This window comes from Malania oleifera, chromosome 8, assembly GCF_029873635.1.
Source record: "Malania oleifera isolate guangnan ecotype guangnan chromosome 8, ASM2987363v1, whole genome shotgun sequence".
In the NCBI taxonomy this organism is placed as follows: Eukaryota; Viridiplantae; Streptophyta; class Magnoliopsida; order Santalales; family Ximeniaceae; genus Malania; species Malania oleifera.
The window spans coordinates 3,132,444-3,150,386 of record NC_080424.1 but is presented as its reverse complement, the minus strand read 5'-3'; the positions used below and the strand labels follow the sequence as shown (position 1 = coordinate 3,150,386).

At 37.0% G+C, this 17,943-nt stretch overlaps 2 protein-coding genes across 2 annotated transcripts; one reads left to right on the top strand and one right to left on the bottom strand.

Moving 5' to 3' along the window:
* Nucleotides 1–2,434: 2,434 nt before the first annotated feature.
* Nucleotides 2,435–10,772, top strand: LOC131161306 (uncharacterized). Its single transcript, XM_058116965.1, has 2 exons — nt 2,435–3,763; nt 10,508–10,772. Exons 1-2 carry the CDS (start codon nt 2,711–2,713, stop codon nt 10,637–10,639), a joined length of 1,185 nt encoding a protein of 394 aa, XP_057972948.1. The 5' UTR covers nt 2,435–2,710; the 3' UTR covers nt 10,640–10,772.
* A 703-nt stretch (nt 10,773–11,475) lies between these two features.
* Nucleotides 11,476–15,963, bottom strand: LOC131161305 (molybdopterin synthase sulfur carrier subunit). The gene is made up of 2 exons (XM_058116963.1): nt 15,413–15,963; nt 11,476–12,116 (listed from the first exon to the last, which is right to left on the bottom strand). The coding sequence occupies exon 2, from the start codon at nt 12,103–12,105 to the stop codon at nt 11,779–11,781; it is 327 nt and encodes a 108-aa protein (XP_057972946.1). The 5' UTR covers nt 12,106–12,116; nt 15,413–15,963; the 3' UTR covers nt 11,476–11,778.
* Between the last annotated feature and the right edge of the window lie 1,980 nt (nt 15,964–17,943).

Sequence of the window (17,943 nt, the reverse complement as noted above, 5' to 3'; positions counted from 1 at the left end):
TAACATACATAAGCAACATTGTTTATATCATATTTTATTCTCAATACTTACTTACTTAACCTGAATCTCATACATTTTACATATATTTCTATAGAGTCTTATGTCACACAATTTAACAGTAAAATTCATATACATTCCTTACAAAATAAGTCAACACATAATTAACATTTATATACTAAAAAATATATTTCATTTCTTACTTAATTTCTTAGAAAATTCATTACACTTTCATTCGTTTACTTTCAAATGTACATAGCTATATAAACAATTCTAGGTTCAAAAAACATAAATTTCACGGTTGGCATTTTAAACCCACATAAAAGCATATATATATATATACACGTAAGTAACACATAATTCTTTTTAATTCATGAAAAACCTAATTTAATATATAAATTTCCCCCTTACCTGAATTCTCGAACTACACCGACATAAATCCCACACAGATGCCCGCGATGCTCACCCGGACCTTGATTCAAAAACCCTAATTCCATTAAATTATTCTATATAAAATGCTATTTAAATATTTCCTAGGGCCATAATTTCCAAATTAATAGTTATTCCCGCAAATATAACCAATTTGTCAAACTTCTCAAATCTCACTCTCGCTTTGGAGTGGGGCCTAGAAAACCCCAAGTGAAAGTTTACCTACGTCAAAATGACGACAATCGCGACTAGGACCACGTGGTAGTGTCCGATCATCGATTTAATGGCAGATTTAAAAAAAAATTGGGAAAATGGGAAAAAGTTACATTTCCCCAAGAGTAGTGCCTAAACCGTTCCCACGACAAATCTGCTCTAATAGAAATGTCGGCAGCGGAACTAAGAATCCAACGACACTTTTCGTTTTCCAATCCGTTGCAAACCCGTCAAGAAATTGAGAGAGAGAGAGACAGAGACAAAGACGGAGCGGCCATGAGCTGGGCGAAGGAAATCCAGGGGGGGCGTGAACCTTCTCTATTCTGTAATTCCAATCTCAATCTGGATGATAAGCCTCCAGATTGATATTTAATATATAATATTATATCTTTTTTTTATAAACATATATATATATATATATTATAATAACTTACATGTATATATACATATATATCTTATTTCAATTAGTTTTTTTTTTGTCCTTCATACTATTTCTTTTTATTTATTTATTTAATACGTCAATTTAATAATTTTAACTAATTAATTGATTAATAATTTTAATCAATTAATTAATTTTATTTATTATTTTTATTTAATTATTTTAATCATTTTAATTTTTCGGGTCTTTATAATTTCCATGAGTTTTTACTGTAATTATGCAGTTTTTCTATTTGCATACTTCTGATTTTTTTAAAAGGTTTATGCTTTCTCGTGTGTAGTTAATTTTCTTCTTGGGCATTTTGGCCAATCAAAACATCACAAAATTTCACTATTCCATCTTTTTTTTAATTCAATGAAGATGTCCATTTTAAAATGTTTATTATTGACCTCGTTTTACCAACCATATTTTCCACATCCACGTGCATCTTTTGAATATTCTAAAAATATTATATTTTAGAAATTCTAATGTGTTTTGATTAATTAAACAAATGGATGTATTGATTTCAAACATTCATAAAGTAGCCCACAGTTTATAAAAATGATCCCGGAAAGATAAAACAAAAATTATAAAATTCAAAGGAAGATAAGACCAAGATGAAAGAGCCTTTTTTCTTTTTCTCTTTTAGTGAAATTCATTAGTCATATATCTCTCTTTGACTAGGCTGAAAGAGAGACAATTTAATCACTCAAAAGGGCTCCCATGTGAATATATGCACATAGTTTCATTTCGATACTTTGACAAACATATAATAGAACACCTATCGAGCATATATGGTAGTATTGCTTATTTACCTCACGAATCATAATAGATAATACGACATTATACCATATGAATTCAATAATGAAAAAGACAAATAAGATTTATAAAATTTAAAGAAAGAGATTATATAAAAACGGACGGTATCGTATCTTTCATTTCATAACTTTTTTATTTTTTCTTAAAAAAATTAAATTTAACATAAAAATATTAAAATTGGTCACCCAAATGCACCCAACAAGACATACTTTTTGGACCTTCATTTCTTCTTGTATAAAAAATATTATCCAGAGCAGAAGAGAAGAACTTTTTATTTCGGAAATAATAATGTAATCTTCGTTCATAACGGATGTTTTTTTTTTATTATGGAAGATTATCTGATATCTCAAGCAACAACCTTGTACCCCTAATTTTGTTCTATTGCTAGTTGTCACTTGTCCCCCCTTCCCTCCTTTTCCAGTGAACAAACAGATTCAGAACCACCGTCCATCCTTGGATCAAAAAGACCCGTCTAGCCACGTGGCATGATATTAATGGAACAAAAAATAAGAATTCTGACTTTGACATGGAATGACCAATATGCTCTTGCCACGCACCAACTCAAAAATAGTCCGAGCCCATCCGATCAACCCCCCTTCTACCACACCACGTGGACCAGGTGGTAGGAGCGCGAAGTAACCTGACCGGAGAAAATGCTAGAGAGAGAGAGAGAGAGAGGCTAGAGCAGACTTCAAAGAGGTGGCTGTGAGGGGAATCAGCAGCCTTTGTCAGGGGGGGCTTGCCATAAAAACGACAGCTCTTGATATCTTCTCTATCCTTTCTTTTTAGGTTTTAGGGTTAGGGTCTGGTTCCGGCAGATCCTTGGGCTTGGCTATGGCTTCGGGAGGAGAAGCAGGGGGCGAGTTTCAGGACTGGGAGGTGCTCCACGACTCGGATTCACCCGTTGTGAGCTCGTCCGACTGGGACAACGAGCCTTCGAGGGCTGTCGAGGTCGAGGTCGAGGGTATAGAAGGTGACTCGGAAGGCGTGATCAGGCCCAATTACTTCTCGCTCGATTTGGAGAAGAGGTACGTGAGGACTACTGCTGATGTGAGCGAGGAGGGGTCGGTTGAGTCGGACAAGCCCAGTTGGATCGATCCCGGGTCGGAGACTCGGTATGAGAGGAAGAACTTGGCCGGGTCCTGGTCCGATTCAAGCAGCGATCGCTCCGAAAGTCGTAAATTAAGCGATTTTGATGCTAGACAGGAGTTGGGTTTCGTGGAAAATGCGAAAAGCCATGTGGGTTTCGAAGGGATTGACGAAATTCGAACCGAGAATAGGGTTTCGGGAAAGTTCTGGTCAGATTTGAGCGGCGATCCGTCTGATTTTCGTAAATTAATGGATTTCGATGGGAAGGGGGAATTGAGTTATGCTGAAAATCTGAAAAATCAGGTCGGTTTTGAAGGGATTGATGAAGTTGAAACCCGGGATAAGGATTGCAACAAAGTGTGGCTTGATTCAGGTGGATATGGATCTCTCTCTGTGGAATTCAGGGACGCCCGGAAGAGTGAGATCGGTTTAGGCGGTTATGCGGAAACCGGTTCAGAGAATTTGAGTGAAAACAATGGAGGAAGTGGGTTGGTTGAAGAGCTTGAGGGAGGAAATGAGTGTGCTGAAGGGGATAGAAGCATGATGTTGGAGGGAAGTGAGGATGAGACTGTTGCAGTGACCAACAGTATGAAATCAAATGGAGGGAAAGAGAAGAAGAAGATAGTGTGGTGGAAGCTTCCTTTGGAGTTTGTTAGGTTTTGTATTTTTAGGGTTAGCCCAATATGGTCTTTCTCTTTGGCGGCTGCAGTAATGGGCTTTATTATTTTGGGTAGGCAGCTATACAAGATGAAGCGAAAGAGCCAGAGCTTGCAGTTGAAGGTTACTCTTGATGATAAGGTCAGGCTTTTTAATTATATTTACGCCAAATACCCAAAAAAGCAAAATTTACTTGCTCCTTTCTCATATTGCTGGCTTTATTGCAATAATTATATCTGTGCAGTTGCTTGCAGCAATTTGTGCTTAGGTGGGGAATTAATGTAGTAGTGCTTTCGAGCTTTTTTGAGTTACTTCTTCCTTTTCATCTTCTATGATCTTAGAGCTGACTCGTAGCTAATATGATATATGGAGTTTAGAGTCTCACAGAGCAGAGCCGGCCTACCAGAAGGAGTAAACGCATGTCTTGCATATCACCGCTTGTTACTACAATTCTTGTGCTTGCTGCCTATAGGTGGCTGCACATCTGCAATTTTTGCTGCCAATCTTCATGGCCAACAATCTTAGACCAAACCCACCAAGCTGCACCTTCCATAATCATGCACTTGCCCCATTCAACCTTCCATTAGCTTGCTGCCGTGTGAAGTAAAAGGGATCGTGAAGAGGTAGAAAGAGCAGAGGAAGGGTGAGTGGGTTGCATATTCACCCACTTGCACTATTCAACCAAGCCTGATCTCCATTTAATCAAGCTGCCAGTAGCTTACTGGCTTGCAAAGTCAAAGGGATGGTGAAGAGATTCAAAGAGCAAAGGGATGACTTAGTTTACTTGGAGTGGTGGCAATGGTTCATAATTTGAGCCACGAGGGACCTTGACCTTGTCGCCCATTATGCCTTTCTTTAGGCATAAAGGGAAAAAAAACATAGAAGGGACATAAGATGAGGGAAAAAAAGAAGGCAACTAGAATACTAGGGAATGCACTTTAGGGAGTCTAATTTTTTTTGGATTCTAGTATATCTTTTGCAACTGTGGTTTTCTCCTTCTGTTTCTGCACATACTTACCTTTGCAGTAGCTCACACATAATCATCTCATGAATTGTAGTTAATGACTTGCTCCTTGCATCAAGTATGCACTTGATGAAACATTCACAGATTGTTAAGGAACATATCACACTCTGGAAAAGTTGTTAAGAATTACCTCACAAGTCACCCAAGTTTCAATCTGCTCTGAGATTCTCTAATCTCTAGATCCTCCCTTGCTAATCAACTTGGTGCTATATTTCTTTCTCAACAATTCTTTACTAATGATTGGTTCAACCTCTCTCAATAGTCTCTTGCTAACCAACTTGTTCTACATTTGTTTTTCTAAAATCTTTACAACACGCGTGCATTAATTCGAAAATGCTACCTTCAATACAACTGACTGCATAAGTGCATTTATCTTCATCCTTAAAATGAGAAGCTCATATTCTCTGAAATAAGATGGGGAATAGGGAAAGGCGGGATAAGGGGAAGTCCGTTGCAATGATGGTTAGTGGAGGAAAATTATCCGTGATTTGATTCCTTTGTTGATGAGAATGATGAATTTGGGAGCATGAATGTGTTGGAGAGATTATTATTGCTTGATCAGCAATGGTAGAAAATGGTTCTAGACATGAATTTGTTTCTAAAGTTTTGAAGCAAAATGAGGCTTCTTGCTCGAGCTTAGTGAACTTGGGGGGTTGTTTCATTTTTTGGACAGCAGGATAGGGGTAATCTTGAACTTGAGAGGACTTCCAAGAATGCTTAAATTGATGTTCGCCATTTGAAGACAGTTACTTGACCCTTAAGTCAAGGAGGGGACTTTGGCTTTCATCCTATAAAATGAAGTTTCCTATGAGGAATATTAGGGGACACCTAATCTTTTTAAAATGTATCCTTCCTATTCTAGAAACTTATCTAATTTATTGAATATACTTGTGTGCCAAGGGAAGGTCATGATGAGAGAGGAGTGTTCTCTTAGAGTGTACAGAGTTCTGATAGTTTTATTACAGAATGTGGATTGAGAGATCTTCATTTGGAGAATGCTATCCTAGTTTGGGAAGGATAGTGGGCAGTTGCTATTCGTTTAGATAGGTTTTGGTTTAGTTAGGAGTGGCAGGATAAATTTCCTTTTCTTACACAAGAAGTATTAGATCATTTCTGTATTATGTTAGAGTCTAGGAAATTTAAATAGGGGCCTACACCATTACGTTTTTTAAAACATGTGGATGGACCATCATTCTTTTCATCCCCTAGGTAGAGAGATCTAGGTGGGTGTACTAGGGTGGGTTGGGAAGGTTTTAGGTTTATGAAAAATATTAGGGAGCACAAGAGGTTTTAAAGAAGTGGAATTTAGAGTTGTTTGGGGTATTTGATTGAAGAAGGCTGGTATCTTTTGTGATAAGGATGCATCAAAGGGGCTAAGTGTATTTTTGAAGAATGAGCTAGAGGATGTGATTTTGAAGGAGGTTAGGAGTTGGAGGCAGAAGACAAAATTTGAGTTATGAAGGGTGATGGTAATTAGAAGTTCTTCCATAGAATGGTTAATGGGAAAATGAGATGTATTTATATTAGAGAATTGGAGTTAAAGGAAAGGGATGTAGCAAGGGCTGCTTGACTAATTTTAGATGAGATTACTAGTTTTTTAGGAATCTCTATACTGAGTAGGATCATTCTGGGCCTATGCTTGAGGGTTTGGACTGGAATCCCATTTCTAATATCCAAATGTCTTGTTTGGAGAGGCTTTTTGAGAGGAGGAAGTGAGTGTGGTGGTTTTTGGTTTCGAGAGTTATAAGGCTTCAAGTTTGAATGGGGTTAATATTTGACCTATTTTCCATTATGTTAGGATGTCATGAGGGTGGACTCGTTAATGATTTTTCATGCGCTTTATAGGAACGTGAACTTTCAAAAAGTGTCAATTCTACCTTTATCAACTTTGTGCCTAAGCCTGCTAAGGTCTCCAATTCTTGGCCTATTAGTGTACTGAGTACCCTGTACAAGATCATTGCTAAATATGACTAGTGCAAGTAAAATTCAAAGAGGAATCAAGAACCCAACACCCCCACCCCACCAAACCACTGATGCCATCACTAGTGGTCTACAGCTTCTCCAACATTGTGCGCGGTCGATCTCTAGTCCTTTCTGCCATGTGAAGCAACACACGAAGGTCAGTGAACACGAAAAGGAAATTGTTCAACTTGGTACTTTTTGGAGAAAAAGTCAATCTGCTAAGGATCACTCAATATTGCAAGGCCAAAAGGGTTTCCATCCTATTAGGGGTGGAAGAGGTGGATGGTTTCTTACATCTTGGGCTGGCTTCTGACCCATTAACAAATCTCCATCTTGGTTTAAAAGGAAGATGAATGGAGAGGACTTTTTGTGAACTTCATCAAGGAGTGGTGTTCTACTCTCCGCTTTGAAGACTTTGCAAGCTTCATTCTCACTTCCTAGTTGAAAGAGATTAAAAGAAAAATCAATGAGTGGAATAAAAACACTTTTGGAGATATCCATGTGAAGAAAGAAACCACTTTGAGGAAAATCCAATATCTTGATGCTGAAGAACTTTCTCGATGCCAGAAAATTCTCTCCATATCAAGTGCCATTACACTATATTTACCAATATAGAGCATGTGCCTTACCACAATCCCATTCCCTTTCCATGAACTGCAACATTCCACCTTCTAGATGACATTCGTGCTCAGCAAATTAAATGGTATGATGGCGATTTAGGCTGAAGAGAAGCCTAGACGCAACATTAAAGTTGTTGTTGCGTGACCTAGAGGTCACGGGTTCAACACATGGAAACAGTCTCTTGCAGACTATGGATCCATTGCGGTCTGCCGCTTCCCTGGACCCCGCATACGCAGGAGCTTTGTGCACTAGGCTACCCTTTCATGGGGATTAAGGCTAAGACAACTTATTTTCTCTAATATTGAGGCATTCTACATTCACATTGGCCTTGTGTGATTCTCCTGGTTTTCTTTTCTTTTCTTTTTCTTTTTTTGTTTTTTTTTGGGGGGGGTGGTTGCTGTAAGAACTGAGAACTAATGGTAATGACTAGATTTATACCCAAATAGATTATTAGAGATTTCACTGGGAAAAGTAAAGATCAGTGACAGAGGGTAGAGCATGGGTCCAAGTTGTAGTAAGTTATCCTTACTACAGCATAGTGGATGAAGTCAAGAGATGAAGAGATACCCAGTGCTCTCTGTCTTCAAGTTATTTTGCTCTTGTCAATTGTCAAGGATATTGCATTGAAACCAGCAAACTGCATAATTAAGAATTTTTTTCAAAGTAAGCCATTTGGCATGTGGATATATATTTCCATGGATGTATGGGAAGACTTGGATGATTAAAGAATTGAATGTTGGAAATTTTATGGAATTGAAGTTTGCCGGGTTTTGTTAGGGGTTAAGCAGAACCAAATTTGTGGCACTGTGATTGGTTTGTTATATGTTGGGTGTTATGGAAGGAAGTTAAGAGGAATTTTCGAGATTGAGTCAGAGAGAACATTTTCCGTGGGATAGAGTTGTTCTTGCTTCTCCTTTCACACATGTTTTTAGTGTTATTTCTTTGATTTATATGTAAAGTAATTGGAGGAATATTCTTATGTATTTTATTTCTATCTTCTTTTTTGTTTTGGAGGATTCATTATTCTTCTGTTTTGTCATTCTGTTTCTTTAAATTTTCTTATATTTATTATAAAAAAAAAAATGACTAGCATAACTTCATATATGTAACAAAAAAAAGGTGCAAAGATAAATAAGAAACCAAACCTTAAGTCCCTAGATGAATCATTTTCTACCAATTTACAAAAGATAGGTGAAAAGATGGAGTGGATAAATAGTTGGTCATTTGAATTTGTGCCTGATGAAGGCAGAGCAATGGGGTTCGAGCTGACGTTGCTACAAGGTCAAGGGCAACGCCACGAGAATACAGTTGTGAGAGAAGGAACTAGATGAGGAAGTGATAAGGTTCAGTGGAAGGCATTACAAGGACAATGGTAATGCTAGAAGAACATGGTTTGTTGGAGAGAGCTTCCTCATCCTTTGCATTGTTTTCTCCATTTTCTTGATCTTTTCTAATAAGTCAGCGTGGTTCGAGTTGAAGTTGCTGCTAGGACAAGGATGATGCAATAAGGAACATACTAGTGAGAAGAACTTGCTGAAGGGCTGTGGCTCAAGGTGAAACCCTTGTAAGGACAAGAAAAACGCATAGAAAATGGTTTTGTTAGAGAAATTTCCTCGTCCTTCAGCATTGTTCTCCTTTGTCCTGATCATGAATAGCAAGTCCCTATTTTCTATCCCCTCACCCCTGCACAAGTTTATGCTTGGGGCACCTGTCCTCCAAAGGGGATAAGGGATTGGGTTTTTGGTGAGACAAGACCTGGCAAAATGTGAAATGGAGTGGAAAAGGGAAGTAAGATGTTCATAATCATAGTTTATAACCAGAAACATTGCTACAGGCCTCCTAAGACAAGAATCCCTGCAGCCAAATTCACAAGACTCTCCACTAAATATTTCTCCATGTCGGGATGATCCACAGTTTTTAAAGGTGCAGCATGCTTCAACATTCTTCATCCTCCTGAAATGATTCCGATTTCTGTCACCAGAATATATACATACCCACCCTACAACCATGATAAAGGTTCATGCTTCCAATTTGTGGTTAGTTTTTGCATCCCAGATCTTGATTGTATGTGATTTAGATTGCCAAAAGCAACAACCAAATCTCCTAAATGTATTTAGTTGAAATGAAGAAATTTAAAAAAAAAAAAAAGATAGTGATATTAAGAAATCAAATTAGAAAATAGATGTAGAAAAAAAAGGGGGGGGGGGATAATAAGTAATATTATTATATTTATTTAATGCAATCTTCCTTTCTGCAACATTAAATATTTTGCAAATGACCTGAGCAAGTGCTTCAAAGCGCTTCATGATTTGAAATAGAAAACTGGGTACATCCCATTGTATCACATACTCAAAATTATGTTTTGCATATATTTATTACACTACAAGAAATGGAGCAAGGGGAGCTGATATATCTTTCCCCTCATTAAATGGATCAAAAGCATCCCAGTAGCTTTGAAAAGGTGCCTTAAGTGCAGGAAACACCAATATAATGAACTCATGGAAGACTTTTACCAGTAGCATAGAAAAACAAACATGCCTTTAACATGTCCAAGGGTGTAGCTTAATGGTGGCAAGTGCCCCCCCCCCCCCCCCCCCCCCCAAATCCCCAAAAAAAAATTTGAAGATCTCTTGTATCCTATGTGCTAAAAAACTCAATTGATTCCCTAATAGATTCCTGACTTAAAGTTTCCAAAACCTTGTGCATCTTTTGTGCTAAACTCATTTGATTTCCCAAAACAAAAAAAAACAAAAAAAATCTTGATTGAAGTAGTCATTTAAGTTAATTTTTTCCCAAATGCAACACTTATAATTCGCCAATTGGCCTTAAAATAATAAACAAATGTGGCATGAACTTTCTTCTTTTAGTCTGACCACCTCAAATATATAGTTCAAGCTCTGGCATTGGCAATGCCAACTTCTTTGCATATGGAGTAAGCCCTTGATCATGGAGTGGACATACCCAGTGCCTCCAAATGCATGTGTTCTGTAAAATGGTTCTTTTCTATCTTTTGGGACATTCCTTAAACGGCGCTTGGCAGCAGGTTTTTGTGAACAGCTGAAGATTTTGGTATAGTTTCTGATAAATTTACGTAGAAACAGACATATAAGTTGACCTATGGCTGTCTTAATATAGTTTCTTGTGTTTCTTATTGCTTATAGTGATTCTATTTGTGCGCCTGTGCAAATGAAATTGCCTATAATTTCCAGAAAATATTTTGAGTGTGGATAAACTACCCATGTTCAATTTTATGCCCTATCTGCGATTGATGTCTGCAGAAGGTGTCCCAGTTCATGACTCGTGCTGCACGTCTCAACGAAGCATTTTCAGTCGTGAGGCGTGTCCCCGTGGTTCGACCTTCACTGCCTGCAGGTGGGGTTACCCCATGGCCCGTGATGAGCTTGAGATAAAGTACAGTGAAATAGATTGAAGAGAAAGGCAATGTGTGCACAGAGCTTTAAGCTTATGTTCTTTACACCACCTGTTTTCTATGAATCTGGATGTCCTGCTCTGCTAATGCATTCATCTTAGAATTTGTTTGAGACACTGGCTTGTTTTATAATGCGTGTAAAAATTTGTACTTGAAACTTATCAGTGCTTCTTGTCTTTGTTTCTTTTTGTGTCAACTGTGTAAAGCTCTGCATCCATTCAAGTGTCAAAACTAGATACAAATAATAATAATAATGATGATGATAGCACTTGCAAAGATGCCAAAAAAGATAATACTGCGAGTAATTTCACTATAGTTTCTTTTTCTCCACCCATTATTGTTAAGTCTTACTGCATGTGCAGTGCCCCTGATTTCAGAATTAAATATAAATTATTTCTTATCTATGTAAGATGAAATTTCACGCAGCAGGTTTGAAGTTAACATTTTTATTGGAATAATGTTAGGTCCTTTAGTTTTAGGAATTTTGGATGCCTTCGAAAGATGATGGTAAGTTTTGGGATAAATATTTGTATTCAAATAGTTTATGCTCGAGCCATTCAATTTATTTTTCGAATGCAAATGAGATTTCCTTTTTTCTTGTTTTTGTTCTTACTTGTTAGTTTGAATTGGTAGTTTTGAATTGTACAAATTGCAATGATTTTTATATGTTTTTCCCTAACCTGATCGTATTATCAAAATTTCATGATGGAAACTGAGATTTTAAAAATTGATAGATAATGCAATATACACTTCTGTTTTATAATGAAAGTAACATTCAAAAAGTACCATTTCCTAGGTAGGACTGTATAAGAATGATATTGTGCAAATGACGTGCACCATGTCATTGAAGGAGAAGCACACTGAAGAGTTTCTCCCACTGTTATCATTAAAAGTATGCTTCACTTAATAAGTACAATAAGGAGGCTTGTTTGCCACTCAGGTTTTCTTGTGCAATGCACTTATGCGCACAGCGTCTGATATTTTCCATTTATTACAGAATTATTAGCACAGTAAACTTTCACCTTTGCAACTATCAACATAGGTAGGACTTCAGTTCAGAGTACCAGAGAAGTGTTGTGTTCCAGATGATGTGATCAGGGAATCCATGAAAGGAAAAATTTAGCCACCACTTATTGGAGGTATAATGGCCAGTTCATCTCTTTCTTTAACCACTGCAGACTCGGGAGCATACTCCTCGTTCAAAGCCATGACCATGCACCCTCGGATCTCTTCTAGTTTAGGAAACTTGGCCACAAGCTTATTCAGACAATCATGAGCAGTACTGCCAGGAGGCACCTCCAGTGGCATATCAGCTATGCTGGTTAGATCCCGAGCTCTGGCAAAGAACAGCACCTTTATCTCAACATATGAGGCCTCGTTACCCACATGCATACCCTCAGAAATACAATTCTTGTGTTCTGTTCCAACACCAAGCAAGGCGGCCATATCAAATAAGCCTGCCCATGTTCAGTGAATGTTAGGACGCATTTGATACCACAATAAAAAAGCTTAAAATTCAGTTTTGTTGCAAGTATAATAATGTGAACCACTAGCTGGGCTTAAAGCATCATCTTCAAAAGCTTATTCACCAACTCACACGAAAAGATTTTGAACTTTATTAACATACAAATCTACCAATGACGCACGGGTTATTGAGAAAACTGACACTTAAAACTTCTTCCAAGAAAACTGTATGGTATAAAAATTTCATCCACCCCAAGGTTATAATTGTCCAATGTATCCTTTCATTCCTTTGGTAACATATGTAACAGTGACAATCACATTAATGTTGTTATAGACATTAATGAATGAGTTGAAAACAATAACCTCAAAGGAAAATCAGTGCCAGCAGAAGCATCAATATCTGTTACCATACCTGCAAGCCTCTTTTGAGTGAGGCGAAATTTGTAAAATGAAGGCATCCTTATTAGATGTGGCAACAAATGGACACCAAGTTATATCAACTTTAAATAAAGTAGAATGCCCGTCACATATGGCCTTTAAAATAGAAACAAAGGCTCAATATGTAGTTGACCCATTCAAGAAATTCTGCACAGGAACCTCCACAAATTCATACCTCTTAAGTCGAACTCACCAGAGTCACGAAAATAATAAAGAATCTACTTGCAAACTAATCAACTCACGCAGGTTGTCTGGAACAAACACAGGATAAAGTATAATATCACGTAGTCATTTTCAAAAGCTGCAAGATTGAAAAATGATGGACCACCATGATTAAGTTAGCAGCCAGACCTGAGCAAACAAGTAAAGCTTCCTTCTATGCCTAAAACTAGCTTAAATCAAGTAATTAATAATGCTTCAGCAGCGACAAACTAGGTAGTAATTCCCCCAGTCTATAAAAGGAGAACCATCTATCTTTGGATGCCCCACGTCTTTTTTTTTCTTTCTACGTTTGGCTGCCACATCTTTACTATTATTTTCTGTGGTCACATATCCTCCTCCTTGCCACATGTCATTTTTTTCCCTTCTATATTTGGGTGCCACATCTTTTACTATTCTTTTCTGTCCTCACATATCCTTCTTTTTATTTTTTTTCACTGATCAGCAAAAAGACAATCCATTAAAACGAAACCATGACCAGGGGTTGCCACCCATTTACAAAAGAGAACAAAAAAAAAACAAAGGGATCAATCAACAATGTGAAAGTATCCAAGAAGTTAAAAATTAAATGCACGTACAAAATGCACTGGCCAGTGCCCACTAAACCAGCAAGAAAGAGGAGAAAGCCATCTATCCTCAAGGAATCTGGACAAGTAGAAGTTCCTTCATAAGCTCTAGCATTTCTCTCTCTCCACACAATCCAGAAGATGGTAAAAGGGATAAAAGGTTCTTTTCCTTTTTCTCTATTTGCAGGAATACCCTTCCAAACCCACCACAGATACAGCAGTGACCTATGGCTGCCTCCAAAGATCATGGCCAGATTCCAAAAGATTCTCATCCAGGGCAGGGGAGCAGGAGGTCAACAGTTTTAGCATCATCTTTGCAAAGAAAGCACCCGTGAACCAAAGTAATACCCTTTCTCTGCAGATTATAGGGAGTAGGAATCCAAAGTTGCGTCCCAAGCAAAAAAAAAGAATACAACTTGGGTCAGTGCAGGAGTACTCCAAATGGCTTTTTAAGGGAAATCAAGTCTGGCTTCAGAGTAGCTGTCCAGTTGTTAATCGGAGCAAACCATGAAGCAATTTTACCTAGAACATGGAACATTCCAGTTCGTGGAACGTGAATGGGATTGTGATACGGCACATGCTCTAAAATGTGAAAGATTAGGGGTATACTTCTATAGATATATTGGTGAAAATTGTATAATGGGGCTTGGAAAGGAAGTTGAGATGTTTCTAAATCTAGAAGAGATTTTCTTTGGTGAAACAGATTAATAATGACTAATAGAATTACAATGTGATGGTTCACCAGTTTAACTAATAAAAAAAAATATGTTATGGGGAAAATATTGAATCAAAACTTTAAATCGTTAGTGTTCTGGGAAGAAAATGTACCACATTTTCGAACATTCATACCAATTCGTGTTTAGCTGGAGTGTTAGTGTTTTCTGGTTATGCATTAAGTGGACATTTTTATTGGGATTCCATAAGGGAACATCCAAATTGCTCCTATTGGGGACATATCTATAGAGACAGCCAAAAAGTCAGCAAAGATTCCTGCTCCCAACCATTAGCATTTCTAACAAAAAGGATGTTGCAAGCTGCCTCATTGACAAAATGGTCCATATACATACTTACCAAAGCATGTTTTGTCGTTGGCAAGATTGAAAATTTCTGGAAATTGAGAGCTCAGAGATGACAAGCCGCACCAGCTGTCATTCCAAAAGAAGTTATTGCTCCCATCACTTACATCAAAATGGATGAGAGTGCAGAGACTATCTCACCCACTTCCTAATTGATTCCCAAATGTTAACCCCATAGGAGTGCTTAAGCTCATTAGAAATCCACCCACTGTGATAAAAGCTGTATTTTAAAGCAATGATCTTTCTTCATAGGATCTCCTTCTCGTTCATGACTCTCCACTCCAAAGGGCCTTGTTGAAAAGAGAAAGAGATTTGAGACAACCTCATGGATTGGTTGCCGGACCACATCCCATCTAACTAAATGAAACTTAAAGGACTTCCACTGTATTTCCCATAGAAATCTTTTCTGAATGCCTCCCAATCTTCTGGCCACAGAACAAAGAATAGGGAAGAGGGACATTAAGCAAACCTGGGAGGTTGAGAGCAAAGCTGTCAGAATCGTGATCCTACATAGGATCATTGGAGGGTCTGCAGGATCGGATCGTAGAATTGGATCAAGAATCATAAGATCCTACTTTCAGTGTAAAACAAATATTTAAAATCAATGTATATGGAACCTTATGACAATTCGTAAGAATATAAGTTTAATTAACAAGTAAATCAAGTTTCAAACATAACTTAGGAACGTATCTCAAGTAAGCACAGCTGCAGCACAAGTCAGTCTCTTAGAACAAGAAGTTGTCAAGTTCACAAAAAATAGCCAAATCAATCATCAATCAAAATGAGAAAATTTCAATGAAGTTAAATACTTAAATAACTTAAAGAGATTGCTGATTCTTTCTTGAAGAAAAAGATGAACAGCAAGAAAAGAAAAGGAAGGAGAAAAACACAGCCCATTAGCTGTAGCTCACTGCTGAGCGCTGACTCCGCTGAATGATTATTGCTTTTCAAGATTTTAAGAAGAAGAAACGTTTCAAGGCTCAAGCATACCTGGTTGACGACTGAAGAGTGCTGACTGCTGAGGTGTTCGACAGAGAAAAGAAGACTGAAAAGTGGAATCGAACACCAAAGAGCTATCAGCGACTGAGTGGCGAATACTGATCGAACACGAACAGAAGTGGCCGACTAGAGGAGAGTGACGAGAGTAAGGAGACCAAACACCAAAAGGCTTGTAGAGGAGTAGAGGACTGATCCAAGGGTTGGCACAGCTGCGCGTTGCTTGCGCAGAGGGCAGAGGCGATAACTGAGAAGGCGACTGGCGAGCTTCTCGGCGTTCTCGTGAAGACAGAGAGTGAGAGTCGAGAGACGGTCCAGACGGAGAGAGACTGAGAGAGAATAAGAGAGGCAGAGCCGGCGAGTCGCCGATAGCTCAAAGGCCAAGAGCAGTGATGACAACGAGAGACGGAGAGGGATCAAGATCCGAGAGTCTGAGGGAGAGCTGGAGAGGCAGAGTCGGCGAGCGCCGTCGGCGACTCGCAGAGAGGAGAAATATGAGATATCTGAAACTGAAAATGAAACCCTTGATATCCACCACTCCCCAGCCAGATATATGATATTGGTATATGTTAAGTAATTATATTAATTTATATATTTATTTTTTATTTAAATCAATTTTTTGGTTTTTTCGGCTCGATTATGTTTTGACACCTAAACTAATAATTTATTTTTTTGATAACCGAAAACAAAATCGGAAACCGAAAAACTGAACCGCATTTGATTATGGTCTGAATTTCAGTTTATAATTTTTGTACACCCCAACTTGCAAGAGAAGAAGATTTGAGTGGCATGTTTCAAGAAATACACCTTCCCTTAAAATTGAACTTAGGTAGTATGTCTAGTTTTACATAATGGAATTTGATAGCAAGCGAATGCAATGAAGATTTGAATAAGAAATATAATAAGTGATAAATTTGATTTCATTTTTCTTAATTTTTCATTCCTACACACTAAACATGTATTTAATGATTTTATTATCTAACAAAAATTCTTAAAATTTTTGGTATTTCCTATCAATGTTTATTGAGTTTTTTCTCGATTTATTATTATTTTATAATAAAATATAAAATTATACTCTTTTAAAAAAAATATTCTCAGTTTAATGCTTAAAGAGAGACGGACTATCGTGGTAACACGTGACAGCAAATCTTGCAGGATGGTCCTGAGAGATTTGCCTAGCTCTTTTCCCCTTCATTTCACTCGCAAACAAAGAGTAAAGAGGGTTGTCTGCAAAGGGAGTGTTTGCATAGAGAGCAGAGAGGAGGGCGGCAGCAGCAGGAGGCATACGAGCGCTAGTGACCGTTCAGTGGACTTGAGCAGGTGATCGTTCGAGAGTGGATTAACAGGTGACCGTTTAAAAGGTTAGACGAGGAAAGCTATAAAATGGGGAAAGTGGGGTACGTATTTTTCTTACCATAAAACAAAATTAGTTTCATTGAGTTCTGATTCAAGATTAACCAAACGTTTAAAGATTTGTTACTTTAGTTTCATAAATTAGTATAGTATGGTTTCGATTTTTTAGTTTATGGCTGCATCCGGAAACCCCCAAGGTTAGGTTTCATTTCATTCGCGTTTTTGCTTCTTTTTTTTTTTCTTTCCAGTTCTGTGGCTTTTGAGTTATAATAAGGTTTGAAGGAATGCATGTTCTTAGGATTATATAATTATAATAGGGTTTTATAATTAATTGTATAAAAAGTTATTGATATTATAAAACAAATTGATAACAGAATGAATTTTTTTTATGAGTTCTTAATGAAAGTAAGGAATAACTACTGTAATATTTCATCATTGAAATGCTTTTTTTTTTTCTACTTACATGTTGAATGAAATAATGAGGAGCATATATGAAGTCATTATTACCAACATTCTCGTTATGTACTTTGTGAAGGATTCCATTAATTATTTCCTATTAATTTTATATTGAAATTGTGTATTAATTTGTAAATCAGTTAGGTTAGTTTGTATTCTTGAACTGAGATGATATTTTAGTTAGATCACAATAAAATTTTGCATCAAGTTCGTTAATGGATTTCCTAATACTGTCACTGTCTGAACTTTTTGAATATGACACCGTTTATAAAAACTACTAAAAAAAAACTCAAAGATTTAATTTTTCGGATAAAAAGAAACTTTCATTAGTCAAAGTTAGTACATGTGAAAATAATAAAATTTAAATACTATAATAAAAATTAAATTATTTTAATTATTTTACTTAGTTATTATATTTCAAAATTCACTTTAGAAGAACAATGTTTTTGTACATGGCACTCAAAAAATAGTAAAATATTGTTAACTACAAGACAATAATGATGAATTACATTATTTAGAAAATAATTTAATTTAGGTAATAATACTAATATTAGTGCAAACTAATAATCAAAGCAGTTTTACTTGTCACAGTATTTGTACTTCTTAAAATTTCAAAATATTTATTCTTCTTAAAATTTTGAAATATTTCTTCTTTTTAAAACTGAAGAAGAAGAAAACTTTGGTTCTCTAAAATCTCGAAAAAAGGTGTTATGTCA